Below are 24,919 nucleotides of genomic sequence, written 5' to 3'. Positions count from 1 at the left end.
AGCAGTTAACGTGGGAATTTCATAACTGTAATAAAACTGTGAAACTCCAGCAAATTAAAACCAGCCCACAGGGTATGTGATTGTTCCTTTGGTCCCACTTTTGTACAAACTGTCTGTTGGTTGAGGTTTCTCGTTTGTTGTTTTCTTAAAATCTGGGTCTCAATTTTTTCCTGCTTTTAAAATTGCAGTCACTTTTGTAAGCTGTATATTAGCCATCTTAAAAGGTAATGTGAAGCGTTTTACATGTTCAGAGTACTTAGTTTTTGCCATTTCTGAATGTATATTTAATATAGAAAGTATTTTCAGATTATATTCTAATAAATTTAAGAAATATTTTCATTTCATGTATATTTCAATTTCAATTACTTAGGTGACACGTTTGTGGTTGTTGGGTTGAGTGGAAACGGCGGTCCTCAGTTCTGGTCTTGCTCTGATGAGGTGTGATTGATTGGGAAGCAAAATTAGTCCTACACAGATATTAAAACATGTACACATCCTTCATGATATCCTTCCATATTTATGACGTGCACGCGAATCTCACACTGAAGAAATTGTTTGTAAAAGTGTTTTTATTAGAAAACAAAGATGCAACAGAGCAATAACCCAGACACATCACAAGCAGGGCTCAGTGTGTGGTAAAAACGACCCTCTGCAGACCGTCCTTCAGGGGATTAAAACATTCTCAGGTTGTCTACACGCGAGCGTGGACGGAACCGCTCAGCAACCATCTGGAGCGTGTCCTGAATACAGGAAAGAGATGAGGACAATTTCTGACATTGATAGTGAACAAATTTAACAATCGAGTTTTTACTTGATTTATACAGTTTGAGTAAAATAGTTTTCATATGCATTAGAAACATATATGATCACGAGCTGAGCGACCCAGACCACTTTTTTGCGTGTAGACAACTTTGGAGACATTATGTACAAACCCATGTCTTCCAGGGGCAAAAGAACGAACCGTAGAAAATTAAAATGCCACTTTTCAAATCTGAAGTGAAGTCTAACTGTCTACCGAGGGGTGAAAAAGGCAGAAAAACATAAAGCAACATTACATTGGCCAAAGACAACGACTCCAGGTGTCTCCTGTGCTGACATTCATGTGACAGACGGGACAACTGGGTAGAAAAGAGGAAGAAAAAACAGGAACAGAAGTGATATTGCTCTGAGGGGACATCTATTCAGTGCTCTGACTCCTTCGGCGTTCACTCTGTTTACTATGGTCATTACTGGACTCTCGCTGATGATGGCTCTTCTCTTTGCTACGACTACGTTTGTGAGAACGCTGTTCCCCCTCTCGATCTCGCTCCCTCTCTCTGCTGTGGCTGCGCTCTCGTTTCCGGCTCTTCTCTTCGCCTCCACTTTTGTGCCTCCTCTCTCTGCTCTGACTGCGACTAGACTTCTTCACCTTCCTCTCTTCTCTGTGCCTGTCCCTGTCGTCTTTATGCCTCCGTTCATCGGTGTCTCCCCTACCTTTTTTATCCCTTGACTTCTCCCTTTCAGTGCCTCGATCTTTGTGGTGATCCCTGTCCTTCCTCTTGCTCCTGTCATCCCCTCCCTCCCTCTCTTTCTCTCTGCGTTCGCTCCTTCGCTCCCTGCTGACGCTGTGACTTCTTCGACGCTCTCGCCGGTCTTGGTTTCGATCTGTGCTGCGGGACCGTCGCCTCTCCCTGTCTCCTCTGTCCCTATCTCTGTCCCTGCCCTCCCTCTCCTTCCTCTGCCGGTCCCGTTCCCTCTCCAATTCGTGATCGAAGGTGGGGCCGTGGCGGTCTCTGTCGCGATGGTGGCTCCTACTCCTCGACCTTTTAGGAGACCGTCTGGGGCTCGGTGTCCGTCTGGGGCTCCTAGCAAGGACAGGAGGACTCGCTTTAGCAAATGACAATAAAGCCTACACCTGACAACACACACCTTACTACAGATACACACACCTGACAACACAGACACACTCCTGACTACAGACACACATCCACATTCAAGCTGATCACATCGTAGCAACACTTAAGCCTGGTTTGTGCTTCTGCGTCGCGGCGACGCCATACCTACGCCGTCGGCACAGACCCCTACGTAGACCCCTACGGCGTAGCCTGACGTCCACATCCAAAAAATCCTGACTCGCGTCGCGTTGTGACGTGAACGTCAAGGACTGTGATTGGTCCGCTCAGAGGAGGTCGCCGAATGCTTGAGGAGGTGGAGGAAACTCCGCGACAAATATGTGCGTCTCCGGAAGAAAATGGCCACAAGAAGTCATGTTTGTCATGTTCAAAGTTTACAGTTTGATTCATGAAAGCTAACAGTCGCTCAAAGAAAAGCACTGGACTTTCTGTTGTAAATAGTTTTGTTTTGGAATCCGACACGAGCCCCTGAAACCATACAAAGACACAGCCACACGTTCCTTCGACGCAGAACTTCGAATGCTCAATGACGGCGTAGACCCTACGCCATCGCCGCAACACAACGCCGTCGCCGCAACACAACGCCGTCGCCGCAACACAACGCCGTCGCCGCAACGCAGAAGCATAAACCAAGCTTTAATCTGGTCAGAAATTCACTGTTTAAACCACACAGTTGTGAGACATGAGCAACATCAAAGAGCTGAGCACCTGCGTGGGGGTACTGTGGGAGTGAGAGGGCTTTAAAGCAATACTTCTATCATCAAGTGTTTTGGGCTTTCAAGTACTTACAATAGATGTGTCTCTCTCTCTCTCTCTCTCTCTCTCTCACACACACACACACACCAACTGTAAAACCTCCAGTTCAGCGCTGCTATGAATGAGTGCTCAACCAGAGGTGTTAAAGTTTGTTTCTGGGTCAGATCAAAATGCCTGTGGATTAGTGAGCTGGACAAAGAAGATGTGGATTATAGCAGAAGATGTGCTTGAGAGTTTGTGCTGAGACGTTTTTGGGTAGTGTCGCTGTTGCTATTAGCTTCAAGCTAAATGTGTGTGACGATTCTTTCTGCATTCTGGAGTCACAAAGAAGTGATGAAGATAATAAAAATGTCTTTGTCAAAGCACCTTTACATGAGTGCTTCAAAGGCAAAAAAAGGCTTTTGGGGTGACGCAACACTTTAAAGAGCGAAATGCATTTTGAAAGTGGCCTTCAAAGTCTCCTGACAAGAGCGAGCAGACATCCTTTCCTGCAGGTTCTACAGCGCATTTCTGCGCTTCAGTTTTAGAACAAAGACAAGAATAGTTCAGTGCAACTGACTGAAATTCAGATTCTTGAATTTGGGCTTCATAATTAAAGTCTGATTCACTGTTCCAAAAGCAAATACTGAAGATTGTAATTACTTCATGTGTTACCTGGAGCGACGGCGTTCCCCTTGCCTCGCCGACTCTGCGAATGTGGCCTCTTCCTCCTGCGATTCCTTTGGAGCGACCTTCCGAGGCCGAGCCTTCATCTGCTGGTCGATAATCTTCTGCACAGGCACTGGGATACGAGGGAAGAGTGTAGAGAACCACTCCAGTTTGGTCAAGAAGGAGCGCAGCATCTCTCCGATGGTCATCACGTGGCCGCCTCCCGCCTTCACATCGAGCTCCTAGAATCATAGAATGAGGGGGCGGGGCGAAGAAAAACGATTAGATCACACAGGAGAAACACACGCGAGAATCTGTTTGCTTTTTCAATCTTGCCTCAAATCAAAAAGCAACATGTGATGACCAAGTACTGAACCTTCACCTCTGTTCATCTAGCTTAATCTCTTTATGTCAAATGTGTCTTTACTTTTACTAATTCTAGAAAGAGGAAACTAGGTATGTGTAAATGCTCCTCGTCTAAACTGTCTAACAGTTCCTCATGTCTGTACTTACAAAGTGAGCTTTGATAATGGAACAGATTAGCATTTTGAGACTCTTCGCCCCATCGTCCTTCGGTTTTTGAACAGCGCTGTCAAAATGTTGCTTCTCCTCTTTACAGGAAGAAAATGAAAAGACGGAGGGGGAGAGCGCGAGACCACCGAGTTACATCGTCATTGTGCAGAAGGGTCGAGGGCGGAGAAGCCTTGGCTTCTTTTGACGCTCTCCCTTCAGCATAATGAGCTGGTAAATGAAAATAAGCGTCCCACGTAGTAAGCACAGAGCAGAGCAGTGAAGTAAGTGGACACCAGCTGAATAGGCATCATCTTAATAGTGTAGAGAACAGCCGCTTCACACTCACACACTCAAACCAACTGTGCTGAGATACAATATCCAATTCACCTGCTGCACAATGGGCATCTAAAGAAAAAAACAGGGGAATTAACCAGTTGGGAATATGATCAATTCAAATATATTGCAACAGAACATGAAAAAAAAAAGAGGCCTGGTTGCACACACCTGAGATCAAATTACATTGAAATATATGTGTGAGTGTTTGTGTGTATGCTGGTGAATTTAGCTTTGTGCAACAAGTCCAGGTAAAAATCTTATTTAAAAACAGAGCGCATGCCTCAATATCACATTAGATTTACTCAGCGTCATATCAGGTACTTACCCAGATAAAAACCCAGCAGCACGGCAGTGAGCAAGTTACTTAGCCACTCGGCTTTAGAGAACAAAACTGGGGACAATTAAGCCAAATGAAGGCAAAGGTGAAATATCAGCTATGAGCATCACAAGAAGAGGAGGAAGAAGAAGTAGAAGAGGAGGAAGATGGGGACAGACAGTTTTTAAATCTGTGTATTAAATGAAGAGAAAGAAAACATTAAATTATTACCAGGTGTGACATACCTCCTCATCATCCAGGAAGCCGTCGTACCATTCTATTAAATCTGTCGGGGGCTGAGTGTATCTGAGGGGGGAGGAAAGAAAGGATGAGCGTCTCAGGGAGGAGCAGGATTTGGAGCTGACGCGTAACAAATTCAACAAATTTTCCACATATTGCGGTGCAGCATTATTGGCATTTTTACAAGTAATTTGACTCGGATAAGTACCGTATCATAGCGTGGTAATACAAACAGTAAAGAACTTTTCATTCTCAAAAATATTCTGTCAGACATTTCATGTAAAAAAAATATTTAAACATCCTAAATGAATAAAAACCTACACAAACTTAACAGCAAAAAAACCCCAAACAAAAAAACAACAACAAATGTGGGCAACATTCTTGTCCATTAATTCATTCTAAATGTAAGTCAATGTAGCGAATAACAGGACTGGTAATTACATTACTCTTAACAAAGCAATAGTGTAACCAATGGACTCAAAAATTATTTTTCATAACAAATATTACACATTTTTCCAAACATATCTCTTTCAAAAGCGCAGACTGATGTACAGGAGGGGGAATCCTACCGTATATACATGAAGCCAAGCGCTCTGATGTAGGGGGAGTCTGTGTGGGTGACCAGACCCATCAGCTGTTTGCGAGTCAGTTTGAGAGTAAACAGTTTGTACAGAAGACAGAAAGCAGTGGAGACGATGCCGCCGGTTCCAACCCCACGCACCTGCGAGGATGGAGACCAAACTATAAAGCAAATCACGGCTCATCATTCTCACTAAACGTAGTTATACTGGAGGAATAAGTAACAAAATTAACACAAACTAGCGGCTGATCATCAATGAAAGTTGCTCTACGTGTAAAAAAAACAAAACAAAAAAAAGCTACCAGGAAGACAAGGAGGGAGGAATGATGGGGAATAGAAAAATCACGTACTTCTCACTTACCCCTCCGCACATTCCAGTCTGGCCCGCAGTCTTTCTGCTTCCTTTCTCCCAGGGCTCAACGTGAGTCACCTGCTCGCGAGGAGATGGTGTTAGAAATATAGTAAACACGTGCTTAAACTGCCGTTCTACCCAGAAATCATCAGAAAGACCCCGCCAACCTCCTTCATAACGTGATGAAAAGCTGAACATGTCGAACATGATCCCTATCCGACTTAATAACACTTGAAACTACCGAGACAATTGTGCGGTAATGCCGAGTGAAGCTAAAACGCTGAGGGTTACGTAAAGAGGTTTTGTGAATGCAAACACTTCGGCTTAGCTTTTTGATAAAGCCTGACTGGAAAAACGTAACGATAATCACAACAATGCGACGTAAACAGTACACAGACAATTTTAAATTAGAGGAAATTTTCCCGCGAACTAATTCAAAGTTGATTGAAAGTCTCCGTACACTTCCTCTTGTTAATTTACGGCCGTACGTTAGCCTAACGATGAGCGGGGTTTATCCAACTAGCATGCGGATTAGCATCGGCTAACATTACCTTGAAATAGATTTCGTCCACAACTTCATGGTATGTCTTTAGTTCATACAGCTGGACTTTGAAATATGGCGAGGACAGAACATTGGTAAGAATCATTGGGTTGAGGTTCATAGTCTTTTCGTTGCCCCATAGGGGCAGTACATTTCCATGTTTTCCTGGTGCAGGCTTGCTTACGGCCTGTGTTGCTAGCTGGTTTCCTCCGACGTTAGCCATGGCAGCAGCTGAATCCCACGTCGCTGAGCTTACTGAACAGTTAGCTTCTGTCCGATTAAAGATCCATCAGTCTTTAATAGCGAACTGCCAATTGTTAACAATTTCGTCCGTTGAGTTGCTGTAGATTTCTGGCAATTTGATGCGAACTTCCCGCCGTCGCCGCTACCAAACTGCTGTTGCGAGGTGGAACCGGTGTCGTGCAAGTGTAGTTACCCCTGGTAGGAAGTGTCCCTGTCCGCGGGAGCGCGCATGCATCCAGTGAAGGTGGAGCTACATTACTACGATTGGATTTTTAAGAAAATCAATATTCGAAACATGTTCTTTATTAATTTCATCATCTTTGTACAATAATAGCTGGCGACAAGTGTTGTTACATTCAATATTAGGTGTGATGGTTGTGCGCTGTGAAAGCCCCCTGATGACACCATTCGTTCCTGCATAAAAAAGACAGCAACTGGGTGATAGGACTTTATATTCCAAGTTTATTTGAATTTGACGGCCCATGAATTGTTTGATGACACAAAACCTCTCTGAGCAACTCTGACTTTGGTCTCTGACTTGAAAGTCATGCCTATAATTTGGATTTTGAGGGTTATTTGATATGTGACTGATGTCATGTGACCTTCGATTTGCAAAACTCCTAATTTTTCAGTAACCTCAATGTCACCTTACCTAGGACATCAGTTACTGGTGTGTACAAACACATCCACTTATCAGTGAAAGATAAATGGTATTGTTCTGGAATTACAGGATAAAACACTTTGGGGGGGATTTTATTGCTTATAACACTTTAAATAAACTTTCAGAGTCATCTTTCAAATAGCTTCAAAGTCATATGACCACGTGACTCCACATCTCTACCTGATATTAGTGCTTTAAGGGAAGTATGGGACACACCTTTTTTGATATGCATTTCATGACAATCTATCTCTCATGCATTCATCAACTACATCTCTCTCATCCTGGCTTCACCAGTCCATCGCAGGATTGACATAAAACTAAACAACGATTCAAACTCATGGTTAATTAAAAATTTCCGTTCACATGAACGTCCTCTTTTTTTTTGGAATGTAGAAGGAAACCCCTTGGAGAAACCACGCAGGCATGGAAACTCCAGACAGAAAGGCCTAAAATTCCTCTTTCATATACTGGAAAACCAAACTTTTTTTTTTTTGGATTGTTTTTGGATTATCTCCTGAGCCTTGGGGGAATTATGAACGACGTCCAGTACATTTTAAAACAAAGGAAAAGATGGGAATAATCCATTGGACCTTTTTAAAGGTCTTCTGCACAATGTTGATGTTAATTGCCATTATCTTATGGTTCTGGACCCATCATCAGTTTAGTACTTCAGCATCGCTGAGTGTTTTGGCCTTTTACTAACAAAACACCCTCTAATGAGGCAGGCTCACCACAGGCGGATCAGACCTGGGTGTGCATCCTTATCCCCTTGGGATCCAGATGGGGTGGTTCCTCCTCATCCATAGCAAGTGGCCGCTTCGTTCTGCAGTCTCGGTTGTTTATCCGATGGTCTGACGAAGGACCAGTTGATGATTCTGAATGTTAACTCTGGGATTATTTTTTGTTTGTTGTTACTTTGATGCAGATTTGGTCATCAGCTCCCAAAATATGAAAGCCATGATGTGAATTTAACACCACAGACCCGGTTTACTTGTTCAATGTGTAATAAATAGTTTCCAAATATTTTCTCAACCAAATGAACTCAGTTCTGTGAATGTGACTTTGTACAAGGTATGAAATATTCATTTTATCTCTACACAGTGACGTTTAGATATTCTTGTTAAAAAAGTTCCAATGCTCTCATTTCATAAACGTCAAAGCAGCCAACCAGATGAGTGCCAATGCTACCAATTATGTCCGATTCGCAGCATGACAACTTCCTGCTATTTTAGAGATACGTGGGACTGCAAGGAAACCCCCTCCCTGACCCCTTAACACGTTAGGCCTTATCACATTTACAGGAAGGCTTGCAGCTGTCTGCCATTTTCCCCTTACATAACATGCTGAGAATCTGTTATCCGTATTAGCAGTATGAAGAGGGACCTTCCAAAAACGTCGTCATCACTATCATCATCAGTCAGTTTAAAACAGTTTTACATGTTTTTATTACAACTTACTCACAATGCTATTAAAAAAATAAGATGCAAAAAAAATGTAGAAAGCATTTACATTTCAAAGGCAGAGAAAAACAACGAGTTAAATATCATAATATTACATATAATAATATAAAAATACAGGTGAACAGAGGATTATGGTAAGCTTGGTGCCAAACATGAATGTCAGTGTGGCTGTCAGTTATTATCTCCATTAGTCCCAATTGTGTGGCCTTCGTCTCCACTTCTTGGACACTAGAGGGCTCTCCTGGTCTACAGATGCTGTAGGTAATGTGCAGTGGGACAAATGAAAATGGGAGCAGTTTCTGATGCCATCTCCAGTGTCCTGCCCCCCCCCCCCCCCCCCGCATCAGTGAAATATGGCACCCTTTATGACAGGCACATGTTTCCAAAAGCCTAGCGCTTGATCACCACCTGCTCAAAGGCTCCAGCTGCGACCCTGAAAGAGAATGCCACAGTGTGTTTCATGTCAGGAAATGAGGGTTGTTATCTGATCTGGCTGTGGTGCATACTTTCATGTGCAGAAAGCATCCTAACATGTAATTTTACAGAATTACAATTCTCATGTAGCATATTTGTAATGAATATACTGTATATTTGGAGGAAATACTTGGTGTGTAGCATCAACCAACAATCTACAGTTACATAATCACACCCACCGTGTGTGCTGGCTTCCCAAGGCTGTGCTCCCACCAGGACCAACAAACAAGCTGAGCCCCTCCTCTGTGGCAACAGACATACAGACACACACATTACAAATAAGGAGACTGTGCACTGGGAATTTAAATATATATGACAACTGATTACAAATGTTTCATCCCTCCAAGAATGTCTGTGTTGATAGCTAAGAAATTCAGGCAAGAGATGCGAGGACAGCATGCAGCACGAGTCTAAGAGTATGGGAATATTTCCTTTTCAAAATAAAATGAACAATGGTCCTCTGAACACGCCAAATTTGGGGGAAATATACTTATTAACCATCCTTCCCACAGCCACACAACAAGATGGACCCCCTTTTCTCCTCTGTGCCACATTATGGAGCTAAAAGTAACGGATATCAGCAGACTGCTAGTTAGCTTAGCACAATGAATAATGGTGGCTGGGAAGTGCTAGCTTACCTCTGTCAAATAGATAAGGTTCAAATCTAGGTTTGTCCAGATGTTATTATCCTCATCTGTTAAAAAAAGTTGGCCTTCATTAATAGCTGTAGTTGTTACTCCTATGCTAACACTTCCCATCCATTACCATTCATTGTGCTAAGCTAACTAGCAGTCAGTCAGTTTCTGTAGGTCTCAGCTCCCTAACGTGGCACAGAGGAGAGAAGGGGATCTATCCTCTTGTCTGGCTCCGTGGACGAAGGTCAATAATCATAATTCCCCAAAAGCTGGTGTGCTTGTGTGGTAATGTTAGACTGTTCTTGCGCTATTCATATCTCTGTAGCACTTTATCAAACAAACCTATTGATTTAGACTGATGTGACCGCCTCAGTAAAATGTACGATTGCAAGCAGTCATTTTCTGGAGGGAGTACTTTGAGACGTAGGTGTATTGCAACACCACAGTGTAATCTGATCCTGTTAACAGGATGGTTGGCAACTTTCCAAGTCAACCCTCCTCTACACTGGGGATTTGGTGTACACACCCTCTGCACTGGAGTCCAGGAGGCTATGGCTGAAGTCTTGGCTCTGAAGAATTTTCTCTATGATGTCATCAGCATCCACCCTGGTGGCGTCCACTCTCCTCAGCTGATTCTCCATTGAGTTCTGCTTGACTGGATGTCTAATACAGACACATACAGTAAATAACCTATGAGGAAAATATGCTGCATGAGCGGCAAGATAAGATGATATTATTTGATTTGTGGACAATGAAAGCATTTCAGTTTGCAGCTTGTTTCTAGCAAGGGCAATGTCTTAATTTAACTTTAACTTAATTTTCTATCAAAGCCAAAGAAATAACGACTAGTTCATCATCCTAGATGGCTCATTTACACATCTATGACCAGTGTAGTGAGGCAATATTAATCTTTATCACTCAATTGACCACATTTGTTATATTTCATGATATTATTCAGAATTCTGAGAGAGCCAACACTGAACCAGCTGTGTTACCTCGACGCCTTAGTGGGTGTACAGGTGTGCTCAGCACCATGATGGCAGGTTGTTGTGACTGAGGGAGAGGACCTGCTCTCCCTGTCCCCTCTCTCAGCCAACGTCTCGCCAGGCTCCATGATGCTGCCGATGCCTGTGGAGACAGAGCCTGCAGACGCGCTCCTTCGATGGCTCAGATCTGTTGAACTGGAGTGATTTGAGCTGTAACCTGCAGGAAAACCTCCTGTTTTATTTGTGTAACTGGTGTGGTAGGAAGACTATATTTGTTGAGAGGGAATAAACATGCGTCTCTGTGTTTGATACCTGAGATTTTTGAATGCTGACTTGCATAGCTGGATGTTCTGGTGTGACCGCAGGCCATCAGTACATCTGGGATGGAGGCTGATGTTCCAGGGGTTTCTATATGACAACAAAAAAATTCAAATGAATACTGCAAAAAAAAAAAAGGAAAAGAAGAGAAAATGATAAAGATTTCTTATGAACAGTTCATAAACAAAATACACAGCTAAAACTGCAAATAAGAGTCTGTGTCAGTTCTTCAAAACAAAACAACACTGTCCAGCATTCACACGTTAAAGCAATATTTCACCCAGAAAATGTTTATATAGTACAGTGCGATGCACTTGAGAGTTTATAAATTTTCATTTTTAAATAGTTTTACAGTTGTTGGTAGTTGGTGAGCGTTAGCTTCAAGCTAAATATATGTAGCTGGCTCTTTCCGCATTCTGGAGTCACAAAAAAGTGATGAAGGAGGGGAAAAAACATCTTTGAGAGCCTAAAACACCTATTTGTGCATAATACAGTTTCTGTTTGAAGCATCAGTTTAAAAGAGAGGATGTGTTTGTACACACCAGTAACTGAAGGAGGTATGTGTGTGTCCCCTCCCTTCCTCTCCTCTAGGAGACACTCTGCCTCGGCCTGCGGGATTCCCAGAGTCATGGCTGTAGACGGGGGGCTGCAGGGAGCGCAGGGGGGTATTCAAGTTACATTTACACTTCTTCAAGAAAGTGATATCTTAAATATCCCTGTGTTCTTGGAAACAAGTTGCTTCAAAACGCTGCAGAAAAAAACTGCTACAGAAATATTTAGCTTTTTTTCATGATACTGTACTGATACTCTAGCTAAAAATACTAACACCATCCATCCATCCATCTGCTTGTCCTGTTAGGGTTGCGGGGGGGGGGCTGCCTTCAGGCAAGAGGTGGGGTTCACCCTAGACAGGTCACCAGTCCATCTCAGGGCCAACACATAGAGACAGACAACCATTCACACTCACAGTCACACCTACAGTCAATTTAGAGTATCAATCAGCCTCGTCCCCTCTTGATGACTTTGGACTGTGGGAGGAAGCTGGAGTACCAGAGAGAACCCACACAGGAACAGAGAGAATATGCAGACTCCACACCCCACAGTACTAACCACTGAACCACTGTGCCGCCCCAAAATACTGATACATTAAAAATAAATCTTCAGTTCCTTTACATGTCGACTGTTATGTCCATGCTCCTGACACTCTTTCAGCCAGAGAGTAGACTGTCACAGAAGAAAGCAGATATTTGGGTGCACTGTGGTTCAAAGAAAAGTTCAAAAGTATCATAATCATCAACTTCCTCTGGGGTGGAGAAACAGAAAGACATAAAATGACTGAGTAAAATCTTTTCTATGTGCACTGCTGCTAAGCCGCCATGAGTAACACTGCGTGGGATGAATGACTCTGCGTTCCTCGAGTTTACACATCTCCTAGGAGGACGTGTATTATTACACTTAGAGGGAACTGGCGCTCGAGAGACAGGAAAACCTGTGGTTGTTGAAGAAAACTGTTTGCACATGGCACACACTTTGCCAGGAATGTGCTCTTACATCACGTCCTTGGTGATGAACAGTTCTACATGCAGTGCTGGACTTTCTGAAAACACAAACCTTTGTGTGGAGCTAATTACATGTCAGCTTCTACAACTGATTAATTTCTGGGTGAGGCGTTATTAGCTGACGGATAGGAGCCGGATCTGATGTCAGCAACAATATTATAGTTCGTGGGTTTCACGTCGGACGACAGAGAGCTTCACTTTGGCAACAGACAGGATGTGATGAAAACACTCTTCTGTGGTAAAGCCACATGCAAAGTTTACTGAAAATTAGAAAGAAGCTAATAAAAATTAAAAAAAAGCTGAACAGAAGAGATGACACTTAATATTTAATGATTCAAATCCAACTAGTTTTATGATTAATGTGAAAAATGAAGATGAGCTCTTACGTTTTAAAACAGGGGTCTCCAGACATAAGTTGTGTTGTGATGACAACCTGTAAGATACAAGCAAAGGGTCAAACAACAGCACCTGTCAGGCAGAGAAGAGGGACAAGTTTTAGTTTGTTTCAAATACGGTCTAAGACAAGACATACGGGCTATAAGACATAAGTACCCGTACTTTTCCGTATTTCTTCAGCTTTTGACAGAGCCACATTTTCAGGTATTTGTTAAGCAAATTTTCATCTTCTGCCCTTATTTATCAATCATTTTCCAGGTTGCTCCTTGACCATATGCACTCTGTAACTCTCTACAGTTCTACAGAACCACAAACTACCACCTCTGAAATGACAAGGGAAATACATCAACACCTCCATCAGACAGATTCACTCAAATCTGAACATAGTGAGAGGAATCATTTTAACTCTGCGAGTGAGTGTATGCTGGATATGCACCTTGATCAAACAGAGGAGTGCCTGATGGGGTGACCTGCCTGACAGGCTGGGTAGGTTACTCAAGTGTGTTTGATGTGTACAGACAGGTAAGGACAGGGAACTGGACTGGAACCAAACATTAGCAGTGTGTTATAGACCTGTCTGGCATTTTCCACCATACCTTGAGAATGGAATTGTCCTGCCTGGTGTTCTTTGTGTCGTATCCTTCGAGGAGGCACCTTCTTGTTGTGCTCCCGGACCCAGCAAACTCAGACAGGTTTAAGTCTGCAAAGCCCAGCTTAGTAAAAAAAAAAATTAAAAAAATTAATCAAATGTTCTTAAAATCATTTAAATCAGTAAACATAGGGATTTTCTGAACAAAATTAATTGGACTGCATTGTAAGATGACATTTTCTGTATCAAATTGCTCACAACCATCATCTATTTGTACATTAACTATATTTCTATGAGAACTTTTTTTTGTAACAGGAAGCACTGAAGGACTTCAGCCCAGGTCAAAGGAAACACAAGTCCAAGACTCAAGCCTTGAGAACTGAGATAACCCATTTCCTTAACTTATCAGAAGAGTTACTGGTTAACAGGTATAGATTCTGATTGACAGATTTTTCAATCATTAACCAAAGCCAGAATCTAAACATAAAAACATTCTTGGTAAATAGAGCCAGTGGCTGAAATGTTCTTTGAGGGCACGGGTAGGTTGACTGGACTCACGTCAATGTCGTGATAAGATTGTCCCAGTTGCACTTAAGGTGCCACAAAGAAAGTTCAACAGACTTTCAAAGAGAACATTACCTTTGCAAATGATTTTCCGCCTTTCAACTCCTAAAATGACAGAACAAAATCAGTAACTATCTCGTACACTACATTCTTAAATGATCTAAGCTTTTCTGCTGCTGTTCTCTACCTTACGCACAGACACCCGGCACACGCAGGGGTCCAGTACACCTGTCCCAGCATTGGCACTCATCTTACAAATGAATGAGAATCTTTTCTTCCAGTGAACACAATTGGCTTGGACTGGCTCCCTGCAAGAGAGAGAGAGAGAGAGAGAGAGAGAGAGAGAGAGAGAGAGAGAGAGAGAGAGAGAGAGAGAGAGAGAGGAGAGAGGTGCATTATTTCTAATGAAACTACCAAAAGAGAAGATATTCAACATTAATTAGATGATCCAGTGTGAAACATTAATGTGTTTTAGGAGGAACACTTAAAAAAGTCTTTTCACACTGTCATGATAGAGACCATCCACATCCTTGTATGAAGAAATGAAAAAAAGTTTGTGGTTGAAGAAGAATACAGTGTTTACATGATGGTTTGTTTGAGCAGAGAGTTGCCATGGTAAAGTAATGAGTGCTGGTGGTTGATGTGCTGCGTCTGTGCCTGTTTTTCCAGAGTGACTCATGTAAGTGCTGCAGGCTCGGGATTGACCTTGTAGGCTCCTTCCAGTAGAAGGAAATCACCTCAGTAAATAACCGTTGTTGTTTCCTGTTGTAATAGCGAATAAGTCCAGAAATATTTGTGCTTTGTGACTTTGTTTACAAAAAAGTCATGTTAAAAATAAAATAAAAAGTTATTATTATTATCATTTTGTGACATAGCACATGTACTGAGACAAGTCTGTTCTCATTGAAGGTGTCGGTTCCAATACTTAAAATCCACACGAGTAGCAGTAAAATAGCAGCTGGACATGGCTCCACAAGTTTTACCGCGGTACTAATGCTACACTAAATTGAAAATGTTAATCTATACTTTAAACACAAGTATTTATCACAAAAGGTTCTTAAAAGAAATGAAAGCATAATGAACAAATGCATAAAAGTGCCCCATAACTGTCAAACCATTAGACTTCTATCATACATGTCTATCACAGCATGAGTTTGGAGGTGAAGCCCATTTTGAGCGATTTCATTCCAACCAATAACTGATTATTACTGTAATAATGGATTCATCTGCTGATTTTTTTTTCCACTAAAAAGTTTAATGTTTGGCATGTAAAAGTCCTTAAATAAGAAGGTTATGCTACTACAAGAGTTTATCAACAAATAAATGCATACTGAATTCTGTCAGATTACTTCATTAATTAATCAATACTGGTTGCAGCAATTCATTAATGTGCTACTGGGTAGTTTAATATATAATACAATATCGTATTTTATTCCAAAAACATCTTAAAACGCTCTAAAAATGTACATATATAATAACTTGAAAAGTATCACCATGCAAAGCGAAGTAAAAAAGCAAAGTGAAGTGAAAGTGAAAAAAGACCTTTGGAAAAAACGCAGTTAATTACAATACATTTTACCACTGACAGTAAAATGTTGCGAACTTGAGATAAAGATGTCATATGTTTTATTTTATTCATATATCACGGTTTGATGCGTCAACTCCACTCACGACCTGACACACGGGACTTTGTTGCTTAGCAACTGCATGGATCAACAAAGCAACTTTCAATTACGGACCACAGCGCCCATTTTTCTATTAGCAAAAACAACAAAATAATTTAATGAATTTAAAGCACATTGGCATTTTAAAAGTACATTAACTTGTGTCCTCTCACACCCAGCAGCAAGTCTTGGACCGCTGGTCATGGTACAGTAAGTTTACAGAGTATAGACCCAAATTAATTGTTACGTTTTAACTAGCAAGTTAGCTTAGTTAACTGCGCAGTAGCCAACCGTTTACCAGCTTTATTATGCAGCGGAATGCGATACACTGCCAAACATGCTGAACCTGAGTCTACTGAAAACATGCTGAACTTATCTTTAGCGTGTCTGAACAACGAGTGAACCGTTGCTAAAAATAGACGAACAATCTTACCGGGAAGACTCTTGAGCAAAACCTCCATCTGTAAGCCTAACTTTACAGAATAAAACTCCGTTGACGAAAGGAACCGACGATAATTCCTCCAATTCGAAGTCCACTTTAAATTTAAACCTCTTCTTTTTCATAAGAATGAAGGACATGATGTGAGAGTGGACAAAGTTGCGAGACAGCTGGACTTTCCCTGCTGTCCCTGCTGCTGTCTCAGCTGTTGCTTCTGCTGCAACAGCGACGATTCAAACTTCAAATCTCCTCCTTCCCACCCACTGAAAAATAGCATTATGACGTGAGGGAACCTCCATTGTTTCATAGGCTGCGACTGCATGAAAAAAGAAAAAGACTCCAGGCTACACACACTCATTCAAAGCGCCCTCTGTCTAGACAAATGCATCACCATGGGCAACACAGGCTGTCATAAATTGTAAATAAATAATCAAGTCATGGCAGAAAATGATGCATGTACCTGCAGACCTTTATAGGTGGTTCAGAGCTGACTTCATCCTGGAGAGAGACGTATAAGTTATGAACAGTGGTGGGAGAATTACATGGCTTCTTGTAGTGTATACACAGAAAAAAAACAGAACTCTCATTTAAGTTTTTTCTTGAGTAAAATTAGAAAAGCATCTGATATTGAGCAAACTTCAATATTGAAAGTAAAAGTACACATTCTACACAATTTACCGCTGACCTTTATAGGGCACGTTAAAGTGGAGCGTGTTCCAGATGTGCTGCTCAGATTGTGTCCTCTTGAAGTTGTTCAAATGTGAAAGTACAACATCTACTCCAGGTATTCTGTGTAAATTCTTTCTCTTTCTAGTAACTGATGGTTTCACATAAATGAAGTGGAGCGAAAAGCACCACATTTCCTTTGAAATGTTGTGAAGTACAGGAATTACATCGTCCCCAAAAATGCAAATTAAAGTGCAGCTACCTCAACACTGCATCTAAGTACATTGCTTGAGTAAACATAGTCACTATCCACCTGAGCTTGGGCAATAGTAACTGCGCTTCATCCACAAACTGTAGTAAACAAAATTGGGACCATTGTTTAATACTCTCTTGCAGAAAAATACTGCTGTGGTGTCAGATGCTTTGAATAACCACAGTACCACAGTTATGTACAAAAACAGTTTTTTATTCAACCACCACAGCAATAAAAACTCTTTATGAAATGACGGGGAGAATTACCAATGAATGCCCCTAGGAACTTTGGTGCAGCATTAGCGCCCACAAACGACTAAACACTAAACAGACACTTTCCACACCCATGGCTTCATCCTCAGAGATAATTTGTTACAGGCCATGTTGCTCAACACTTTCTAAAATGTCACTGCAACATTGCACAAGATGATGCATTTGTGCAATAGAGGTTTGCTTATTCTATAACCGCCAATACCTGTGACAGAATTGTTCCTGTCACTTATAAATGCTGATTTAAAAAAAAAAAAAAATTCCTGAAACGGCGATGACCTCAGTGTGGTTCCCAAGGATAGGTCATTTAATTACTCTCACTTCTGCATGTAAGGTTTAATTGAATCCTGCCAAAACTTTTTACCTTTGAGAGCCAAAACAAAAACTAAATGGGGGATGAAAGAGGTCTTGTAAACTATGTCTTTTGCCTGTCACTCTCCCACCTGATCAGATTTGGAAAAAATAATTCTAAGGGATCATATATATTTGAGGAACCTTTTTCTTCGGAAAAAAAATGGTATAAACTGTGACTATCACATTTCCTAATGATATGAATTCACATTTTGTCTCATTGCTGTTTTTAATTATAATTTTTGGATGCATTTATATACAGATACATGTTTTTTAAATGCAAATGCTGGGCCAAATCAAACCTTCATGGCTATCGGGCCCCCTTTGGGCAGCCCTGGTCTATGTCCTCATCTGCACTATGGTCTAAGACTAGGGCCACTGATACTCAACTACCATTCAGTAATACCATTATTACTGTGAAATGAATCTGTCAATCATTTTGTTAAGTGCTCCTTAAAAAAAAAAACCCTCAGCTGACTCTCATGTTTGTGACGAACCATCGCCCTCTAGTGGCGCTCATCTTCTGCGCACCAGGGGAAACCCTACACTGACTGTAGCTCCTGACACGTCCCTGTCGATGAGGAGATTACATTTCCTGTGTAATTCACCATCATATGGTACACACGATACAGATAATAACAATATTATATGATATTGCAATTGGAAGGGGAAAACAACAGAATGAGCGTATTGATGTTTTTCTGCTCCAGGACTTCTCTATTTTACTGTCTTTCCGCAGAAAAATGCTGCGTTCGTAGCTCCGCCCACGATTACTGCAGTTCCCCCCTGAAACACTCCGGGTTAAACCTTTACGTGGGACTGTCCGCCTAATAAAAATGGATTCACCCTTTTCATCGCATACTTGAGCGCACATGTGGATTTTTATCAGGGCGAATTAATTTTTACAACCATGGATTAAATGTAACATGAGTTCCTGACTACTGGGCGGTTCGTTCGGGCGCAGCTTCTACATTCTCCCCACAATGATACAAACGTTACGGACGTTCTTACTACCTACCGCGCGGTGTTGGGATGCCGACAGTGAGAGGTCATACCAGGACCTGTTTGAGAGGCTCGATACGAATAAAGATGGAAAGGTGGATGTCGCTGAATTGCGGGCGGGCCTCAAGGCGATGGGCAGATTCCGGCAGGGTGCTGCACAGGTAAAACTATGAGGTCGCGTGCTTGTTTTACACGTAGTAGGAGTTGGACTGGCTGGAGGCTTTACGTGCGCCAACAGATGTTTTATCTTCTCTCTGCAGAAAATAGTCCTATCTGGTGACCAAAACAAAGATGGGACCCTTGATTTCCAGGAGTTCACTAAGTACCTCAAGGAGCACGAGAAGAAGCTGTTACTGACCTTCAGGAGTCTGGACAGAAACAACGATGGTAGGAAATGAAGCTCTTCTAATTGCACAAATACTTGGCACCAGTGTCACGTGCTGCAGGGCGTTTACAAAGCCACACAGAGTGTTTATACTGCTGCATGTCTCAGATGGTTCTTATTGATGTGACAGGGCGTATTGATGCCTCAGAAATCCAACAGTCCCTTGCAGAGCTGGGCATGGACATCAGCAGAGAGGATGCCCAGAAAGTCCTGCACAGGTTTGCATTCATGAAAAAGTATGCAAATATATTGCAACATAATAAACCTCTAGTTGCACTGTCAAATAGATTTGTATCTGTCTCCCTAGTATGGACATTGATGGGACCATGATGGTGGACTGGAATGAGTGGAGAGAGCACTTCCTGTTCTGTCCTGCTCACAACCTGGAAGAGATCATTCGCTACTGGAAACACTCCTCGGTATGGGACACTTTAATCATGCAGTCATTCTCTAGACACATTCTGTGGCGACTGCAGTGGAATTAATCACGTGCCGTCGTCCCGTGATAGATGTTATGGATTTTGTCTGCAGTCAACATTTTTGGCTGCAGCTTTGAAATAATTAGGTCACAGCATTCCACTCTATTTCCCTCTGCCTGGTTTCTCCACTCATTCTTAATGCAAATCATGATGTCACTGACTGGTCTCAAAGCCAATATCGAAAAGTGATAATAAAAAATAAAGACAGCAAGATTAGGTGCACAAACCCATGTGTTATATTCATGTACCTCAACACCAGCTGACATCATATTGCTTTTGGGAAAACAAGGGATATGTTTATCTCAAACAGCTAAAGCTTGCGAGACCAGGGTTCAGTCAGTCCAATGATTATGGTTACTCAAGCAGTCCTGCCAGGAGAAAGACCACAGCTCTTTGTCTGTTGAAACAGAGTTGAGCATTTTCATGACAACATGCTGTTTTGTTTTTGTTTTGTTTTTTTGTGGGGAAACATATTTTTAAATTACTGGCTGATAGCTTGCATCCAGTATTTGGTCATCACACAGCCGTGTGCAGGCTCGTGATAAACTAGCCGAAACTCCTGAAAAGAAGAAGTTCTTGTAAATGTGTGGAGTCTGAAGTCTAGATTACTGTTTTGAGGCCACAATTTATAAGAAGATACCTCTTGTTTCCTCAATTTGTTTATTTTTTTAACAAGTTATATGTTGTGACCTCAAAACAACTAAATTGAGGAAAATGTTATTAGACATTGTAGGTTTGGTTTTTTTGTAGCTTTGACTTTTTGTCACATCTGTGAAACTAAAGTGTAGTTTTTGTTTACTACATCCAGCTCACAAATGACCTGGACGCTTTTCTTGTTTATCTCATTGAAACACTGGCCTTTTATCAACTGTGTCTGTCAGGACTGTCTTAACTATGGAACGCATAGTTTATGCTGTTATTATATTCAGTTTTCAACCCAAAATAGATTATATGTAATCAAACTGATATGTTTCAGCTACGTGCTTGCACAATCATTACAAACCAAGCTAGCTATTGTGTCGGTGTACTTGACATTATCATGTATCAACAAATGAGCCTTTTTGCTAAGAATAGCCATCTAACTAAGCTAGTCATCATTACTCTGTTACTCATTCATTCATATTGTATTATCATGTATTATTTATGTATTTTTGCTAACAATAGAGAAACTAATCCAGCCAACATTACTGTACATAACGTGTTAGCGTACATGTGAATAGAAAAGAGAGGAATTATGGTGGATTTGATTTCAAAATCAAAAAGACAAATAGGAAAACGTAATCCTTGTCCTCTTGTCTTTTTTGTTACAAGTTAACGTCCTTTGTTGTTGTTGTTTTTTTAAGCGTTGCGTTGTTTTCTCTTTCGCTCATCAGACGTACGACTTGTCATTGTGTTTTGCATGTTATGTTTCCTGCTTTCAACATATTCACACCTGACTGGAGGCAAATCCCTGAGCCAGTCAGAGCCTCAATGCTGTAAAAGAAGGTATTTCACAGTAAACATTAAAGCTCTTAACAGCCCACTTACAATGTAGCTACCTGTGTCCTTTTAGGTGCTGGACATAGGCGATAGTCTTGCCATCCCGGATGAGTTCACAGAGGAGGAGAAGAGCTCAGGTGGCTGGTGGAAGCAGCTTGTTGCAGGTGCGGTGGCAGGCGCCGTCTCTCGCACTGGTACCGCCCCTCTGGACAGAATGAAAGTCCTCATGCAGGTGAGTACTGTTGAACAAAAACATCCACACTGTTTAGCTTAATTAATTCATTTACATGGTGGGTTTGTTGCAGGTTCACTCCACTAAGACCAACAAAATCAGTCTGGTTGGAGGCTTTAAGCAGATGATCATAGAGGGAGGTGTGACGTCCCTGTGGAGAGGCAACGGCATCAATGTTTTAAAGATCGCCCCCGAGACAGCAATCAAGTTTATGGCGTATGAACAAGTAAAGGACTTTCTCCTCAGTGTAGTGATTTTGAAGTAGTCACCACAGTTTTCGATGGACATTTTTAATTTTCCGTTACAGTATAAGAAGTTGTTAACATCAAAAGGCCAAAAGATCGAGACACACAAGAGATTTATGGCTGGTTCTCTGGCGGGGGCCACGGCGCAGACAGCCATCTATCCCATGGAGGCACGTGACTTACATCCTCACTCTTTGGATGATGAAGATTACTGCAAGAGTTTAAAATGATGAGTTAAATTTGTTCTTCTTTGGCCCATTTTCTTGTTCTAATTTAGGTATTGAAGACAAGACTGACACTGAGGAAAACGGGCCAGTATGCAGGAATGTTTGATTGCGCCAAGAAGATCCTGAGGAATGAGGGTATCAAGGCGTTCTACAAGGGCTACATTCCAAATTTACTGGGCATCATTCCCTATGCCGGGATAGACCTGGCTGTGTATGAGGTATGCCGCTATGTCAGAGGACCAACTGTATGCATGGTAACCTACTTTATTTGAGCTTGTCTTCCTTCTCGATATTTCATCCCATCATTTGTCTTGTGTGTCTCAGAGTCTGAAGAACACCTGGTTGTCGTACCACACCAAAGACTCCGCTAACCCTGGAGTTTTGGTGCTGCTGGGCTGTGGGACCATTTCTAGTACCTGTGGACAGCTGGCCAGTTATCCGCTTGCACTCGTGCGCACTCGAATGCAGGCACAAGGTATTTTTGATTGTAAATAGAGTTGGTTACATTTAGGCTGTTCTACTGAGTTCCTTGTACTGAGGTTCCCCTGAAACTGTCTGGAGCCCCTGGGCGACAAACAATTTTAAGATCTCTGGTTTGTTGTCTACATCATGATTCCCAAACTGAGGACGTGTTCTTCCAGGGGTGCACGCAGTAACATCAGGGGACTTGCCAAAATAAACTGTAGTATTATCTCAAAAACATCTCCTGCTCCTATGCTTCCTCTGTTGGCTCTGAGCCAGAGTTATCTCACTCCTTACACCTAAAGGCACCACATACTAGCCAATCAGAGGCAGAGTTGCAAATGTTCACCACTGCACATCCAGTATGACCATTTCCTCCTGGGTTGGAAAAAATACATTTTACCACCATATATGTTGCCAATGACCAATTAGGGATGAATGGTTGAATCAGCATGGCTCCACAACCATGAGGTCAGCGGAAACAGTCAGAGGACTCAGTGCAACAGCTGAAGACTGAGTCTGGGCTTTCGAAACCATCTGCTCCTGCGCGGTGAGCTTCCTCTACAGTGTCTGACAGAGCTAGCAGTAACATTAGCAGTGCTAGCCTAGCCACGAGTGGTGCCCGTGTGGTTGATGGCAGTAGAGAGGAGGTACTCAGCAGGAGGTTGAATGTTTAAAACCTCTAACATGCAGATGACAAACGGAAATGTTAAAGTTCCATAAATATACAACTATCCCCAGCTCTCCAGTCTTGAGGCTCGACATTCGAAAAAACTCTATTCTCACTGACATCCAAAACACAACTCTGGCTATTGACAGTATTTTCTTACAATTCTAATGTGATAGATTGCCCAGTATAGCTTTTTTTTTTTTTTTGGACAAGGAAAAACAACACATTATAAGACCTAACAACATCTTCCTAACTCATTCTTTTCTCTCCAGCTTCCTTGGATGCATCAAACCAGCAGTCCATGAGCTCCCTCCTGAAGAATACTGTAGCCAAAGAAGGCTTTTTTGGACTCTACCGAGGAATCCTTCCAAACTTTATGAAAGTCATTCCTGCTGTCAGCATTAGCTACGTGGTTTACGAATACATGAAGACTGGTTTAGGAATCTCCAAATGATGCCACAAGCAACAGAGAAAGAACATTTGTTAGGCTTTGGGTGACTGACATCAAAAATACCAAGCCTGACTTCCACCTGCTGGCAGACAAGTTCAGCTGATGGAGACATGTATGTAAGACTGGTTTGTCAATAGATAAAATGTTCATAATTTATAGTACGCATGCTTCAGTTGTCCTTCTACTGCTAACAAAGAATCCCAAAGTCAAACACTGTCCAAAAGAATACTTGACGTAAACCAAATAGAAAAATGAGAAAATATAAGACCTGATGGGTTATTTTTTTGTTTTATACCATAGTTTTTTTTCCTTAAAACAATAACCAAACCTGCTCAAATGCATAGTGTGCCATACAGTGGTGGACAAAGTACACAACCCTAGTACTTGAGTCAAAGTATAAATATACCTGGTCAAATATTACTCCGCTACAAGTGATAGCTGCTCAGCCAAATTACAGTCACAGTACTTTCTTTTAAAAAGAATGCTTAATTGTAGGGGACCTTCAATATCTCAGAATTTTTGCTAACCAACGGTAGCTGTATGAGCACAGTGGTGTTTATTTGGTTTCCAGTAGGTGGGGCTCATTGAAGAGTAAAGTGACAAATCCTTCACTCAAATTCTGAGACTACAAACACTAACAACCCCACGCAACTTAATTTAAAATGATTAAGTGGGTTTTCTGTTCTTGAAGGCACGGATGTAGTTGACAAATATTTGAAGCATTCTGAGTCATTTTGAATATCTTGATTCTCAAACCTTGTTTCATGTGAAAGTCCTAATTTTGCCTTTAAAGTTATGTGATTGTATTTTTCTCCTGTCCGGAACACAAATTTGCCCCCCCCCCCCCCCCCAAAAAAAGAAAATAATAAAAATCAAAGCTTCATGCTTGAAATAAGCAGTGCTAACTTCAGTAGTAATTTACTATATTTGTTCAAGAAATGTAGCAGAGTGAAAGTCACAAGTTCCCAAAGACATGAATACTAAAGTAAAGTAAAGATACTCGAAATATACCAGAAGAGTACTCAAGTAAAAGTACTCTGTTGCTGTCCACCACTGGTGTAACGGATGCAGTTTCTCAGTTTGTCCAATCATGGACGTGAAGCGAAAGTGTTTATTGGACCTGTGAGGCAGAACAATGACACTAAACGACTAAAACATCTGGAACTGCACACTCATCATCACGATCATTTTCAACGCTGTAAGCAACCGTCCTGTTTGTCGGAGCATGCTTGCTACAATCATAAACTGTCCCTTAGAATCGATCCTGGAATACACTGGAATGTTGTGTGCATGCAGAAAAAACGTGTGTTGTGCAATGTGAAAAAAAAGTAGTTTATAAAGTAATTCCTTACAATGTGCCTTATATCCGCTGTATGAGAGCCTAATCTGACATCAGCTGATGTTTTGATTTTTTTTTTTTAAACTATTCCACAGTATGTAATGTATAGAAGGGTGAGTTCACTCCACTACCACTGCTATGCGCACACTCTTAACATGCTACTACAGTTTTATTTTATGATCAACCTGAGTTCTATAGTTCTAACTTTGGCAAAAGAAAAACTGAGTCAATAAAAAAAAGCACGTTT

The 24,919-nt window shown here is 41.6% G+C and overlaps 3 protein-coding genes across 9 annotated transcripts; 1 reads left to right on the top strand and 2 right to left on the bottom strand.

The window, feature by feature from the left end:
- Positions 1-559: 559 nt before the first annotated feature.
- prpf38b (pre-mRNA processing factor 38B) lies at positions 560-6,625 on the bottom strand. Of its 2 annotated transcripts, none has more exons than XM_086203511.1 (6): positions 6,185-6,625; positions 5,643-5,711; positions 5,271-5,422; positions 4,707-4,767; positions 3,303-3,538; positions 560-1,844 (listed from the first exon to the last, which is right to left on the bottom strand). In XM_086203511.1, exons 1-6 carry the CDS (start codon positions 6,395-6,397, stop codon positions 1,178-1,180), a joined length of 1,398 nt encoding a protein of 465 aa, XP_086059637.1. In that variant the 5' UTR covers positions 6,398-6,625; the 3' UTR covers positions 560-1,177. The 2 variants fall into 2 exon arrangements, with proteins under 2 accessions (XP_086059637.1, XP_086059638.1); XM_086203512.1 differs by having other exon boundaries at positions 6,359-6,625.
- Positions 6,626-8,872: 2,247 nt separating this feature from the next.
- Positions 8,873-16,435, bottom strand: LOC147261475 (EEIG family member 2-like). 5 transcript variants are annotated; one of them, XM_086203502.1, is made up of 11 exons: positions 16,157-16,435; positions 14,247-14,367; positions 14,135-14,164; positions 13,503-13,619; positions 12,897-12,943; positions 11,494-11,597; positions 10,946-11,041; positions 10,643-10,865; positions 10,174-10,337; positions 9,192-9,255; positions 8,873-8,971 (listed from the first exon to the last, which is right to left on the bottom strand). In XM_086203502.1, the coding sequence occupies exons 1-11, from the start codon at positions 16,300-16,302 to the stop codon at positions 8,929-8,931; spliced, it is 1,155 nt and encodes a 384-aa protein (XP_086059628.1). In that variant the 5' UTR covers positions 16,303-16,435; the 3' UTR covers positions 8,873-8,928. The 5 variants fall into 5 exon arrangements, with proteins under 5 accessions (XP_086059628.1, XP_086059630.1, XP_086059629.1 ...); XM_086203504.1 differs by having other exon boundaries at positions 10,174-10,310; positions 16,157-16,433; XM_086203503.1 differs by having other exon boundaries at positions 10,643-10,850; positions 16,157-16,433.
- On the top strand, positions 15,768-24,911 carry LOC147261474 (mitochondrial adenyl nucleotide antiporter SLC25A24-like). Of its 2 annotated transcripts, none has more exons than XM_086203501.1 (10): positions 15,768-15,928; positions 18,964-19,090; positions 19,219-19,306; positions 19,396-19,507; positions 21,120-21,278; positions 21,352-21,504; positions 21,586-21,693; positions 21,801-21,968; positions 22,075-22,225; positions 23,155-24,869. In XM_086203501.1, exons 1-10 carry the CDS (start codon positions 15,926-15,928, stop codon positions 23,334-23,336), a joined length of 1,251 nt encoding a protein of 416 aa, XP_086059627.1. In that variant the 5' UTR covers positions 15,768-15,925; the 3' UTR covers positions 23,337-24,869. The 2 variants fall into 2 exon arrangements, with proteins under 2 accessions (XP_086059627.1, XP_086059626.1); XM_086203500.1 differs by lacking the exon at positions 15,768-15,928 and adding an exon at positions 18,344-18,864 and having other exon boundaries at positions 23,155-24,911.
- The last annotated feature ends 8 nt before the right edge of the window (positions 24,912-24,919 follow it).

Source organism: Aulostomus chinensis, chromosome 5 (genome assembly GCF_037954235.1).
Source record: "Aulostomus chinensis isolate RoL2024-O1b breed Wild chromosome 5, RoL_Achi_v1.0, whole genome shotgun sequence".
NCBI lineage: Eukaryota > Metazoa > Chordata > Actinopteri > Syngnathiformes > Aulostomidae > Aulostomus > Aulostomus chinensis.
Note: the sequence above shows the minus strand (reverse complement) of the source record. Positions and strands in the feature narration are given on the sequence as shown.

What these genes read in the sequence shown, in the direction of transcription:
- LOC147261474 (XM_086203500.1), top strand. Translation starts at nt 18,685, where the DNA reads ATGATACAAACGTTACGGACGTTCTTACTACCTACCGCGCGGTGTTGG. An exon ending in GCTACTGGAAACACTCCTCG is followed by an intron (nt 19,508 to 21,119) that starts GTATGGGACACT and finishes GTGTCCTTTTAG; the next exon opens with GTGCTGGACATAGGCGATAG. An exon ending in GAATGAAAGTCCTCATGCAG is followed by an intron (nt 21,279 to 21,351) that starts GTGAGTACTGTT and finishes GGTTTGTTGCAG; the next exon opens with GTTCACTCCACTAAGACCAA.
- prpf38b (XM_086203511.1), bottom strand. Translation starts at nt 6,397, where the DNA reads ATGGCTAACGTCGGAGGAAACCAGCTAGCAACACAGGCCGTAAGCAAG. An exon ending in GCTTCCTGGATGATGAGGAG is followed by an intron (nt 3,539 to 4,706) that starts GTATGTCACACC and finishes CTATGATTCTAG; the next exon opens with GAGCTCGATGTGAAGGCGGG. An exon ending in GGGGAACGCCGTCGCTCCAG is followed by an intron (nt 1,845 to 3,302) that starts GTAACACATGAA and finishes TGTCCTTGCTAG; the next exon opens with GAGCCCCAGACGGACACCGA.
- LOC147261475 (XM_086203502.1), bottom strand. Translation starts at nt 16,302, where the DNA reads ATGTCCTTCATTCTTATGAAAAAGAAGAGGTTTAAATTTAAAGTGGAC. An exon ending in TTTGCTCAAGAGTCTTCCCG is followed by an intron (nt 14,368 to 16,156) that starts GTAAGATTGTTC and finishes TCTCTCTTGCAG; the next exon opens with GGAGCCAGTCCAAGCCAATT. An exon ending in CCTGGACTCCAGTGCAGAGG is followed by an intron (nt 9,256 to 10,173) that starts GTGTGTACACCA and finishes CTGTTGCCACAG; the next exon opens with AGGAGGGGCTCAGCTTGTTT.